Here is a 12,828-nt window from a genome sequence, read left to right as displayed (position 1 = left end):
AAATGTCTTTGGTGCGAGCTGGCAGGGAGAGGAGGAGGGAGCAAGTGGTGCAAAGGAAAGGGGAGAGAAAGCGGGACAAGGCTGGAGCGGTGGAAGGCGGCGGGGATGGCCATGGGGCAGGCGGGCATTTTGCTTTCCAGCTCTGTGGGAGGAAAAGAAGAACTGTAAAACACTTTAAGGTAAAGAGGGGGGAAACAGCAGGTGGTGGAAATCGCCGACATTTGGGTTTCATTTTATCTAACTGAACTGAAAAGGCTCCAAGGGGGCAGGGCCGCGGCCGCTGCTATCCCCTGAAATCAGCGCTGAAACAAATAATCGTGCTCCAGGAACGCGATGACAAACACGGGGTGACACAGAACGGGCTCTGGGACCGCCCCCGCCCGCTCCCCGGCCCAGGGCCAAGCCCCGCCCCTCGCTGCTTTCCCGCGCGCTGATTGGACAGAGCGGCCCAAGGACGCCCCGCCCCCAGAGCGGCTCCAGCCCCGCAGCGGCGCGGGGGGCTCAGGGCGGGAGCGGAGCGGCGGCGGAGCTCGGAGATTGCTCCGGCACAGGGGGACCCGCGCCCGGTGTGCCCCGGCTCGGGGCTCGCTGCGGGCCGAGGGGCCGCGGTGGGTCAGGAGGGGCTGGTGAGTTCCTTGTGCCGGGTTCCCCCGTGTCTCCCATGCTCTGAGATGGCGGAGGCAGCGGCTGCCCGTAGTCACAGAATTACAAATATACAGAATCAATGGCTTGCACGAGATCTCCAAGGTCAACGAGTCAAACCCACCCCTAACACCTGAACTAAACCATGGCAGCGAGTGCCACATCCAGTCTTTTGTGTTAGGAAGGAAACAAAACAAAACAAAACAAAACAAACCCAAAAACAAACAAACAAACAAAACCCCAAAAGAAACCCCAAACCCACCCCACAACTGACCCTCTGCTGGCTAGAGTAACCCACCACACCCGCAGCCAATCTGAGCAGGGAGAGCTGCCCTGAAGGAAAGTTGCCTGGCAATTTTTCCCTACCTAATTGAAATATGAAAAGAAGCTGCCCACACCTAGATAACCCTATTGTCCTTTGTAACTACCTCATTCAGAAGGAGTAACTTCGGCTACGACCAGGACAAATGCATATGCATGTCTATATGCAAATAAAACCACCGTGGTGGATCCTGGGAGGATTTTTTTAGGGAAACTTACCTGAAGAAAAGGAGCTAGAATCGTCAGAGGAGAACTAGATCGTGCTCTGGCCGAGCACGAAGAGGTTGCACCCCCTGACCTGGTTTGAAGATTCACCATGACCTATAAGGAGATCGGATGGAATGGGAACCAGCCAGCTGAAGAAACTCGGACAAAGAATGGGAAAGTCTTGAGCATTTTTCCTAAGGGCTAAGAGCCTGACTGTCACGGCTCTGCCTTCTGACAGGTGATTAGAAAGAGCTGCCAGCTTTTTTAGGGGAACAAGAACTCAACATCCATAGTAACAGCACCTGTTCCTTCAGATGGCTGCAGCAGCGTTAAAAACTCCGATCAGACTCTGCAATCCTGCTGATGACTTTAATAATGAGCTAATCACTTTAATAAAGAACTGAATGTTAATAAAGGCATATGCCCTGTTCTGTTCATTTTCTTTAACACATCCAGGGATGGAGACTCCACCACCTCCACAGGCAGACACTTCCAGTACTTTATGACCTCTCCTGTAAAAAACTTTTTCCTAATAATCAACCTAAATTTCCCTTGGCGCAGCTTAAGACTGTCCTCTCATTCTGTCAGTCGCTGCCTGGAGAAAGGGACTGACCCTCACCTGACTACAGCCACCTTTCAAGGAGTAGTAGAGAGTGATGAGGTCACCCCTGAGTCTCCTTTGCTCCAGGCTAAACAAGCCCAGCTCCCTCAGTCCTTCCTCACAGGCCTTGCGTTCCAAGCCCCTTCCCAGCCTCCTTGCCCTCCTCTGGATGCACTCAAGCCTCTAAAGGTCCTTCCTAAACTCAGGGGCCCAGAGCAGCCCTTGAGCTGTGACCTCCCCAGTGCCCAGGACAGGGCCAGAATGACCTCCCTGCTCCTCCTGGCCACACCATTCCTGATGCAGGCCAGCAGCCCTTGGCCTTCTTGGCCACCAGGGCACACCAGGGCACACTGCTGCCTCGTGTTCAGCTGCTGCCACCAGCACCCCCAGGGCCCTTTCTGCAGGGGCACTGTCCAGCCACACCGTCCCCAGCCTAGAGCACTGCAGGGGGTTCTGGTGGCCAAAATGCAGCACTCAGCACTTGCACTTATTCAGCTTCATCCTCTGGGACTCTGCCCATCCATCCAACCATTCCAGGTCTCTCTGCAGAGCCCCCTACATTCCAGCAGATCCACCCACGCTCCCAGCTTAGTGTCATCTGCAAATTTACTGATGACAGACTCAGTCCCCTCATCCATGTCACCAATGAAAACAGTGAACAGAGCTGGCCCCAGCACAGAGCCCTGAGGAACAGCCCTGGTGCCTGGCTGCCAGCTGCATGCAGCACCTTCAGCACCACGCTCTGGGCCCGGCCATGCAGGCAGTTCTGAACCCAGCACAGAGCGCTCCTGTCCCAGCCGTGGGCTGCCAGCTTTTCCAGGAGTGTGCTGGGGGAGACAGTGTCCAAGGCCTTGCTGAAGTGCAAACAGACAACATGCACAGCCTTGCCTGCATCCACCAGGCGGCTCAGCTGGGCATAAAAGGAGACCAGGCTGATCCAACACCACCCAGCCCTCCTAAAGCCGTGCTGGCTGGCTCTGCTAGCCTGGCCATGCTGTGAGTGCTGTGTGCTGGCACCAGCATCAGCTGCTGCATGACCTGACCGGCCCTCGTGAGGATCCTCCTTGCCCGGCTCGCTGGGGACGAGGCGGTGCCGCAGCAGCGATGGCTCATCCCGGCTGCTCTCGCTGGGACACAGGGGCTGCTCCGTGCCCGGGACACTTCCCGGCCCTGCGGCCCCGGGCTCGGCGCCGCTGCTCGGGCGGGAGGTGTCCCTGGCCGGCTCAGGGCTGCCCCGGGAGGAACCTGAACGCGCCTCAGAGCCCAAAGCTCTGCAGGCGCCGAGCGGAGGCAGAAAGCGCCGCATGGTGCTGCTGCGGGGCCGAGGCTTCTTGGCGCTGCCTTCTGTGCCAGGACCCGCTTCGTGTTCCCACGCAGGGACCCAAAGCGGCTGTGCCAGCTGTGTTAGAATTTAGTCCCAGCTTTTCCTCTCCCCCTCCCTTCTCTTCCTTTCTATTCTCTTTTCTTTTCCAATATGAAGTAGCCTCAGCTCCATTTTCCCTTTGGCTCTCACCTTCCAGGTCCTGTTTCCCAGACCTTGTTCTTTCCTTCTAACACCCTTGGTAACCCATTTCCCACTTAAGGCTTTCTTGTCTCCTTTATTTTCTTCTTTATGGGTGCTGCGGGTGAAGGTTCTGCTTTGAAGAGCACACTTTGTTCCTGTTGCTCAAGGAGCCAGCCTTGCAATTATCCCAATCTCCTGCTGCTGAAGCTTTCCTCAGGCTCTTGCTGACTAGGAAGCTGTTCTTTCTTGAGGTTAGAGTGGTTTCTACAAGTCCTTGAAATGCGACCATGATGGTTAAAAACCCACTGTGAAAAATAACACTTCCCCTTTCTTTCCCCCATTCCATGCTCAGTCCTCTCCCTTACTTTGGAATCTCAACAACTGCACAGGAAAACTTTCTCATCCTGTCCATTGGCAAGGCAACTGCTCTTTAATTCAGGTTTTAAAGTCAGGCTCTGCCCATGCTATGGATTGGAATTTTGGATTAAGTTTGTGTTTAACAAGCTCTGTGCTGCTTTCAAGCCTTTCCCCAAGGGCCAGAGAATAACAATGGCAGGGAGTGAAGGAGCCTTGTGCAGGGGTTGTTTAGAAATGGAGTGTGTTAAACCAGGTTCCTTTCAAAGCCATTGAAAAGCCATGACAGTGAAATTCAGGCACTGCAATTCCTTTGGGAAATGTCCATTTAGGGCAGATCCACCCTGCCAGAAGCTGTTTATCTGATGGTCAGTACAGGCTGGGATCAGTGCAGGGCCATCCCCTCAAGAAATGCAGGAGCCAAACCCAGCACCCAGAGGCAAAGAGAGGAGTTGAGCTTAGAGAGCTGCACAGATGAAATGCCAGGGATGTGCCTGGAGCATGGCCCTCCCCAGCAGCTTTTCTTACAGTTCCATTTTAAAAAAGGTAAAAGGTGGTGCTCAGTGCTTTGGGATGTGTCTGGTAACTGTGGAGGGGATGAGCTCCCTTAGTGGAAGTCAGGCAGTGGAGTGCCACGAGCCTGCAGGCAGATTGCTTCTCCTTCAGCTTAAAGTCAATGTTGTTTGATTTTTTTTAAGTATTCTTAGACGTGCTACAAGTGAAAGGAGAGAATAGAAATAGTGAATCATAATTTTTAAGATTTAATACTTTATCCAAGGGGTAGGAGCAAATCATACTGATAAGGATGTGAATTAGATAAGCAAATGACAGGTTAATGATTATTAGCTGCTTAAGCTAGAACTAATGGTTTTGTTGTTTGCCATTAGGAGCTTGTTTCTAGAAGGGAGTGGAGTAAGAGAACGGTTCTAAGAGCAGATTGAAAGCAGCAGAGCAATGGCAGCACCTGCAGTTTCTATCGATCAGTCACAAAGCAGGGGACCTTGGATCCTGCCAGAGGGTCACAGAGACCTGAGGAAGACTCTCCTGACTTCATCCTTGCAGATCACTGACCCAGTTCCACACCACAAACCCAATTCAAGAGAAGAATTGTGCATGCGTGAAGGACTAATAGCCTCATTTTAATACGGAACAGGGATGGGAGGTGCTGGGGTTATGCATATGCATTGTATGTAAGATCTGGGGAAATCAATGGAGGGCAAAGCACCTTGTCTGGGTTGGTCACGTCTTTTGGAGACGACTCCGTGCCGCCCTCTGGTGCATAAATGTACGACTGTCTAACTTGAACTAGTTAGAGAGTCTCTGTCGTGACCTTCGGTTTTAACGACGCAACAGACTGGAGCAGCACTGGTACAGGAATTGATATTTGACTCTTCCTCCTTTCCTTTTAAAAATATAGATATATAACATGAACTTTTCAACTCTCTGGTTTGGGAGAAACACTCTTTTTTCCTATTTCTTTGGGAGAGATAAGCAAGTCCTGAGACCCTGGGTCAATGCTCACTGCAGTTTATTTAGGTTTTTACAATTAAACAAGGGACTGATAAGATTGACAAGGAGGAGACAACTCAGGAGCTCGCTAGGCTGCAGCCTCCAAACTCTTGGGGTGATGCAAAGAGCAGTAGGGTATGAAGACTGTTTTCCAGTGAGAGATTAATCCAGAATAACATGCTCACTGACAGAAAAGTCACTTCTTAGAAGCCACTTGTTATTTCCTGAAGTGCAGGAGATGGTGAGACAGAGGTTTAGAAATTGTAACTAATCATTATAGTAAACTTAAAAGCATACACAGTATTTTAAGATGTATTTGAAATAGTGCTTAGAAAAATACATGTAGAACCCACTTCATAAATACTGAGCACTGTGCCTCTTACCCTTTTTACATATTTTTAGGCAATACCAGCATACAGGGCCCCTTAGTAATAAAAATAAAGATTAAGCTAAACACAACAGAATGACAAAGCTGAGAATTCCGAGAAAGAAAAAACCACAAACCCTTAGCCAGCGAAAACGAGCTTCTTACCTTTAAAAGCTGCCAAAAAGACCAAAGCACACGCAGAAAAAGAAAAAAAGTAAAGAATTCACTGAAAAAATCTCCATCTTCTTCATCCTCTGGAGACCCTCAGAGACACCCACAACAACCGAAGCGTGCCCAGAAGGGCACAAAGTTTGTTAGCATCCAAAGCAAAGACAGGCGAGGCCAAAGAATAAACGTGTGTGCAGCGGATTGTGCAGTGCCCTGCAGGTGTCAGAGCTCCGGGAAGAACAAAGCAGGCGAGCTCTCTGCTGAGCTGCGTCTCTCCAGTGCAGCTCCTCCCCGCATGTGGGCGCCCATTGCACACTCAGCGCTCGCACAGCTCTCCTCAGCCCTGGAGCTCTTCCCGCCCCGCTCCGCTCGGCGGCCACGCAGGGACCCCTCAGTGCGGCTGTGGGCAGCGGGCGGGGCGGGACTCCCCGGGAGCTGCCCGGGGGGGACTCCTCACTCGCGGCTCGGCGCGGGGACAGCGGAACCTGCTGGATCTGGGACAGGCAGTCACGAGAGATATCTCTGGAGTCTGTGCAGCTCTTGAAACATGCGGTTTTATTGCATAAGGTCCTGAGTGTGTTGCACACTGGCTGAGGGCTCCCTCCTGTGCTCCCTGGCCATTGGCTGAGCACATTGCAGGGCCGGCTCTGGTTGTGGCAGCCAGCAGCTCTTTCCTGCTCCAGGCAAGCGGTTCAGGTGCCGTGCCGTGCCCGTGTTGGTGCTGGTTGTGCTCGTGTTGCTGGTGCTGGCTTTGGCGGTGGCCTTGGCTGTGCAGTCAGGTAAGGGAGGGGCAGCAGGCTGGGCCCAGCCCCTCGGGGCAGAGCGGGCTCCCTGCTCCCTGCACAGGGGAATCCTCAGAGCTTCTCCTCTTCCCCCTGCAGCCCCACAGCTTCCAGTCACACCTGCAACTCCGCTCTTGGTTCTGGCCTGTCCCTCTGGCTGGGTTGGCTACAATGGGCTCTGCTACTACTTCTCCAGGGATTCCAGCACCTGGGAGCAGGGTCAGGAACGGTGCTCCGAGCTCGGGGCCTCCCTGGCCATTGTCAAGGATGAGGACGTGGTGAGTGAGGGGCCGTGGGCGCTGTGGGGTGTGTGAGGGGAGCCTGGGGGTGCTGCTGGGCCGGGCTGGGTGCTGGTAGGGCTGGGGGTGCAGCCCTGTGCTGGGGCCCTGCAGGGAAGGAGCCCCGGCGTGCGGGGGAAGCCCCGGGCACGTGTCCCCCCGAGGGGCCGGGGCAGCTCCCACTCCTCTCTCCTGGGCAGGGTTTGCTCTTCCGCCTCCGCGGGAACGTCGATTACTGGCTCGGGCTGCGCAGACGGGGCCAGCGCCTGCACTGGGGGGACGGCAGCAACTTCAGCTCCTGGTGAGTGCCGGGGAGCCGGGCAGGGCCTGGGGGGACAGGGCCACAAGGTGTCCCCTGGGAACCAGCGCTGCCTCTGCTCCTCCTTGCAGGGTTCCTGTCCTTGGTGATTCCGAGTGTGTGTACCTGGCTGACAATAAATTTGTGAGTCAGAGCTGCTCCAATGCGCGGCCGTATCTGTGCAGCAAGGCCCAAGCTCCCCTGTGACAGGGGCTGCAGAAAGGACCTTCTCCATGCTGGGCAGTCCCAGCTTCACCTCTCAGCCCGGCACAGGCTGTCCTTGCTCAGCTGCAGCCTGTGCCTTGCCCTCACTCTCAGGGTCACCTCCGTGCCTGTTCCTCGCCACTGCCAAGGCCGGGCTGGGTGTCCAAAGGAAAAGTCTCTGCAATCCCTCCTGGCCCCGGTGCTGCATGCAGGGAGGGGATTGCCCTCATTACACACTAAGATCGATTGGGAACAATTGCCCTGGGTCTTGGAAATCATCCCGAACTTGCCTGAGGGTGAGACTTTTGGATTGTCTTTGGAAGAAGAAGCAGAGCAGCTGACATGTGCTGAGGAGGAATCCCACTTTTGGCATCAGGCACCTGACTCTGAAGAATGCTCTGTCATTTGCTGGTTCTGTCTCTCTCTCAGCTTTGGATGAGGACTGCTGGAGCTGCTGCCTGGGGAAGGGAATTTGCTGCCACTGCCATAACCCAGCCCAGAGCTGCTGCTTCTGCCATGGGGTGAGCCTCTGCTTGTGAGAGCAGCCAGTGCACTGGGACTTTATTATTGTGGGATTGCATTTTATGGAAATGGTTTGCTGTGGTTCATCCCTGGAAAATGTATGGTTTATCCCAAGTCTCTACCCTCCCTGCAGTATCGTGTATCTGTAACCTCGTTGGCTGGAGAATGTTACTGCGCCCACCTGGAACCTCTGTGTTAAGGGTGCAATCAGGGAGGGCTCCTCCTCTTTTGCCTTGGTGCTCTCCACAGCCTGCTCTCTCCCCTTCCCTCTCCCCTTCTCCCTCTCCCTCCTTCCCTTCCCCTCTCCCTCAGTGAATAAACCCTCATCTCATCAGCACCTCAGCAGCCGTCTGAAGTCTCTTTGCCTGCCAGCACGCGAACACCCGCGACCCTCGGACCCGGGGGGCTCCCGGGGAACCCTCCCTGAGATCCCCCCAAAATTTAAACTACATCAATTATCACCTACTTCACTAAACTCAGATCCTATCACCATGGTAAAATGACCCTGTAATATTGGCTTTCACATTTGTGTATTAGTTTTTACATGTTGTTATTGATTACAAGTACAGCACAATTTATAACCCCTTTTAGCTGCCTACTAATGTAACCTAATTTGTCATTTGAACAATACACCATATAGCCCATAGAAATAGTACTGTGATGAATATATGTTGAGGTATACACCTTATAGCTTACAGAAATAATAGTGTGATATATGAAATGTAGAGGTCCTTAGTAAAATATGAAATGCTAAAATACTTGTATATGACTGAGAAAACTGTAGAAAGCAATGAAGTTGTTTCTCACATCTGCTGACTTTTCTAAGTGATAAGATAACCATGACACAAAGCAGAGCAGTAGAAGAGAATTAGAGAACTTGTTACCTACTCATTGTCAGGGAAGTGTGAAACAACAAGATGAAGCTACAAGAAAGAATAAAATATATTGACTTGATCTGCAGGATTTCATGTAGGAGTCAAGTCAGAGATGAAAACCAAAACAAAGAAAAGTTTCTACAACCTCAAAAGCTATCAAGAATGTTTGAATAATGCATGAATTATAATATGGTATATATGTATATTATAATACCTTTAATATACAATATATTTACTAAGGTACATACATTATGAATATGTATGTACCTTAGTGAAGTAACAGCATATACATTACACTGTCTTAATGTACCAGGCTGTGTTCATTGGCCAACAGCCAGGAACACCCCAGCGCTGGACACTGTCCTTTTTGTTCCCTTATTGAACTTTTGAAAAATATTCTAAGCCTGAATTTTCGTTTTTCACAATGTGGAGGTTCCACTGAGATACAAATCTCCACTCTCCATGGCTTTGGGTGGGGTCCCAGGCAGGAGGTGCCCCGCTCAATTAAGCAGCTCCCCTGGGCTTTCTGTGCTGCTATGGGACTGCAGGTTCAACCATCGTCAGGAAATAATAAAAGAGAGAAAAGAGAAAGGGAAGTAAAACTCCCTAGGAAGCCGTGGCAATTTCTGATTTGTGAACGAAGAACCTAGACGGGTGAGTATAGTGTGAAAACAAAATCGTGAATATCCAGGAGTGTGTGTGTGAGACACGGACAGGAAAGTCCCCGATCTGAACAGTGACGTGTGCGCTCCTTCTAACCACGTTTCCCTCTCGCCATGAGGGGACCTTCCCTCCTAGTGAAGGGACAAGGCGAGTGCTGGAGACTGAGTGGAACCCCGGAACAGGGGAATAGGGGAGGCTTGGTTACTTTGGGGTTAAACAGGGATTCAGAAAACAATGAGGAGTGTAATTGCCTGTAACTGGACTGCAGAAATCCTTGTTCCTGGCAGTACTGCTCTTCGACCCATGCCGGGTGGCCGTCGAGAATCTTGGCTCTGTTGACGGTTAGAACAGTTGGAAGTTGGTGCGGGGTCCTGCAGCAAGGCAGGATGTGGAAAACCTCAAACCCTGATGCCTTCTGGACTCTTAGAATGGTTAGGCGGATGTGGGGTGTTGTGCCACTGAGTAGAAAACATCCCCTGACAGATCTGAAGAGACAGATGAAAATGGCTTGATAACAGGGAAAAAAGGAATCTCTGTAAATAAGGCTTGGAGGTTCATCTCAAGTGCTGTTACATAACTGGAATTGTTTTATAAGTGCAAGGGTGGCAAAAGAAAGATTTGGATTTGGGAACATTTTAGAGGCATTTCAGACTGGTTTTGGGTACGTAGGTCATTGTGTAATGAATAAGCACCTGTAAAGGAACATTAGTACCTGATTGAACACCAAGAGTACTTTATTATTGTGTGAATGTGTGCAGGGTGTCTGTGTGTGTCCCGTCTGGTGTGACTGGCGAGTGCAAGCGCTGGGTGAATGAGACGCGCCATCAGTACGAAGTGAGCGGGGAGCCCGGATCCACGGTTGTAAAATTTAGAATATAAATACCTTATATTTCATATAAATATCTTATACATAAATAAATGTTATAAAATCTGATAATAAAGATATTGTGTTTTTATATAAATGTAATTTTGTGCTTAAGATGTGGACCCAGGTGTGAGCCTTGGGTATTGTGTGAGTGTAAGAGCAGTCATAAAAAGGGGTATTGCACCGCTGCTCGCAGAAGTGCCTGGTGCCAGTAGTGTGGTAGGGCAGAATTAAGAGACAGATACCAAGCATTAAATTTCCTGATTTCTGTGGGACACGAGGAAGTAAATAGCCCAAGGCTAGGAAAAGCCTGGAGGGAAACACAGGCCGAGTCACAAAAAGCAGAAATAATTGAAGTAGTGTGTAGTAGACGGTATTTAGTTCCCAGAATTTAGAGTATACCTGAGGGGGGTTGGGAGAAAATCTGTAAGGAGTGAATAGTTAGATTTGCATGGAAGTTAAAGAAAAAGAGAAGGAAAGGCGCTTTGCAAGAAGTGGTGGGATAAATCGATCAAAGTAGGACGCAAAGCAAGCAAAGAAAAATTCCTCAGAGGAAAGGAAGGTCAGAAAGCATCAATGAATATAGCCCTCAGTAGCCCCCTAGGAATAAAGTTAGCACAGTGGGAACATACCCGGACACGAAGAATAGAAATAAGATCGAAATGATACACTATGGTATGATAGAATAGACAAGAGGAAATAAGATCAGACCGTTCATTCTGGCCTGTGCATGGCTCCTTTGAGAGGGAGATGTGCCAAGCTTTGAATGTTTATGTAAATGCTAAAGAAGCAGTCAGCCAAGGAGAGAAAGAGTGTGCAGCTTGCTGGGTGAGGAAAGCCTCTCAAAGGGAATAAACACCTTTAAAATAACAGAAACCAAAAGCTGGGACTGCTTAGATTGTCTCCCTCCCCCTGCACCTGAGGCACCCCTCAACATCCTGATGGATCCAGCCAGAATACCTGGGGAAGAGCGGCTCAGTGGGAAGAATTGAAGGATGAGGGTCAAGCAATATCCCTGTACCCTCTCCGGGAAGCCCCACTGGGAGGGGTACATGGGTGGATTGGGTTTGTAACCGTCCCACTTAACTCCTCCAATGGGAGGGCATTTTAAAAATAATTGAAAAGTCTGCTGGAAGATCCTTTTGGATTAGGAGAACACGTGGACCAGTTCCAAGGGCCCAGCGTTTATACATGGGACAAAAGGCAATCTAGACTAAAACTTTGGTTTACACACGAACAGAGGCAAATGATCGGGGCAGCAGGGATACAACTATGGGAGAGGGAACATGTGAACGGACCCCCAGGGGAGGTGAAGATGCCACCACAGCACCCGATGCGGGACCACAACAACCCCAGGGGAAGGCAAAAGATGAAAAAGTATAGAACACTACCCACCAAGGCAATTAAGGACGCTGCTCCCCGAAATCAGAATGGCCACAAGGCATTTGCTAAACAACAAACGAAGGAGAGTGAGGGGCTCTATCTCCTGGTGTGGAAATGTCAGCAGGAGCCCTTCATAATATTAAAAGGGGAAGGAAGAATTCCTCAGGAGGAAGAATTTGAATTTTCAGCAGATACTGGGGCAGAGAGGACATGTATTTGCAGAATTGCAAAGAGATGCCAGAAAAGCCAAAACACAATTCAAGAATGGGCAAAAGGAGAGGGATTTAAAGCACCAGTTATAAAACATGATATATTTAAGGGAACAAACAAAACAGGAATGAAAGATGTTTTAACTGTACCAGACGCAAAATGTAATTGCTTATGGAATGATCTACAAGGACAGTTAGGCACCGAGGTGCTTCCAGAGGGGCAAAAAATTGTAGTGATGGCTCATCCCAGCTGCTCTCGCTGGGACACAGGGGCTGCTCCGTGCCTGGGACAGTTCCCGGCCCTGCAGCCCCGGGCAGTGACATCTCCTCATGTCCCTTTCAGTGTGCCACCAGCGTGGCTGTGAAGCTGTTCCCGAGACCGATCTCCGAAAGGCTTTTCCAGCACTCCTGATGTCTCGGGAACAAGGGGCTGTTTGTTCCCAGCAGAGAGATGCCAGCTGTGACCTGGAGGAGAGTGAATTGTGCTCCCATCATGGAGTTGTGAAGGAGCTCCTGCATCTCCAAGAGGAACCAGCAGCTGGGGTTCCACACTTGCCTGGGGTGCAAGAAGCCACTTGTCATGAGCAGGGGGATGCCACTTGTGAGTGTGCAGTGAGTGGAGGTGTGGAAAATGAATTCTGCACCAGTGATGGGAGTGTGAGGGAGCCCCTGGGTCCCAAGGGCATGTCAGCACCTGGCAATACCCACAGAAGGATCCTCAGAAGATTCCCGGGTGAGTGTAGAGCCAACCCTGTGGCTTCTAGGGAGGGGACAGTGTCACCTCCCAAGGAACAGGGTGGCAAGTGTGGGGCTTTTTCCCAATGTCTGGAAGAGGCCTCGTGCTCTGCTTCCCTCTCTCAGTGCCTGCAACCAACAGCCCCAGCTGCCCCCAAGCCTGTGCAGTTCTACTGCTGCAGCCTCTCCCCACCTCTCTGTCCCTGGCTGTCCCCACCGCTGTGTCCCTGGCTGTTCCAAACCTTCATCCCTCTCCTCCTCCCCCTGGACTGGGAACAGAACTTGTCAGAAAAGGCTCGAAGGTCTTCATAAAAGCAGCAAGAGATCTCTCACCCATTATG

The 12,828-nt window shown here is 51.1% G+C and overlaps 2 protein-coding genes and 2 long non-coding RNA genes across 9 annotated transcripts in view; 3 read left to right on the top strand and 1 right to left on the bottom strand.

Annotated features, from left to right (window-relative positions):
* The window catches only part of LOC134554999 (uncharacterized), a 26,608-nt gene extending 21,575 nt beyond the window's left edge, over positions 1 to 5,033 (top strand). Inside the window, exon 3 of the long non-coding RNA XR_010081359.1 lies at positions 4,517 to 5,033. This is a non-coding gene — a long non-coding RNA (uncharacterized LOC134554999). The remainder of the gene's footprint in view (positions 1 to 4,516) is intronic.
* The window catches only part of LOC134554975 (early activation antigen CD69-like), a 20,584-nt gene that overhangs the window by 4,101 nt on the left and 3,655 nt on the right, over positions 1 to 12,828 (bottom strand). The gene's annotated exons all lie outside the window — the stretch shown is intronic.
* Positions 5,639 to 8,563, top strand: LOC134554998 (uncharacterized). The gene is made up of 4 exons (XR_010081358.1): positions 5,639 to 6,452; positions 6,555 to 6,733; positions 6,934 to 7,034; positions 7,124 to 8,563. It is a non-coding gene; the product is annotated as an uncharacterized LOC134554998 (long non-coding RNA).
* The window catches only part of LOC134554980 (early activation antigen CD69-like), a 26,580-nt gene continuing 24,122 nt past the window's right edge, over positions 10,371 to 12,828 (top strand). The window contains exon 1 of one of the 5 annotated variants that reach the window (XM_063406215.1): positions 10,371 to 12,485. In XM_063406215.1, the coding sequence (XP_063262285.1) occupies positions 12,083 to 12,485 (403 nt within the window). In that variant the 5' untranslated portion in view covers positions 10,371 to 12,082. The remainder of the gene's footprint in view (positions 12,486 to 12,828) is intronic. The other 4 variants (XM_063406211.1, XM_063406213.1, XM_063406212.1 and 1 more) reach the window with 4 other exon arrangements.

Source organism: Prinia subflava, chromosome 9 (assembly GCF_021018805.1).
Source record: "Prinia subflava isolate CZ2003 ecotype Zambia chromosome 9, Cam_Psub_1.2, whole genome shotgun sequence".
NCBI lineage: Eukaryota > Metazoa > Chordata > Aves > Passeriformes > Cisticolidae > Prinia > Prinia subflava.
Note: the sequence above shows the minus strand (reverse complement) of the source record. Positions and strands in the feature narration are given on the sequence as shown.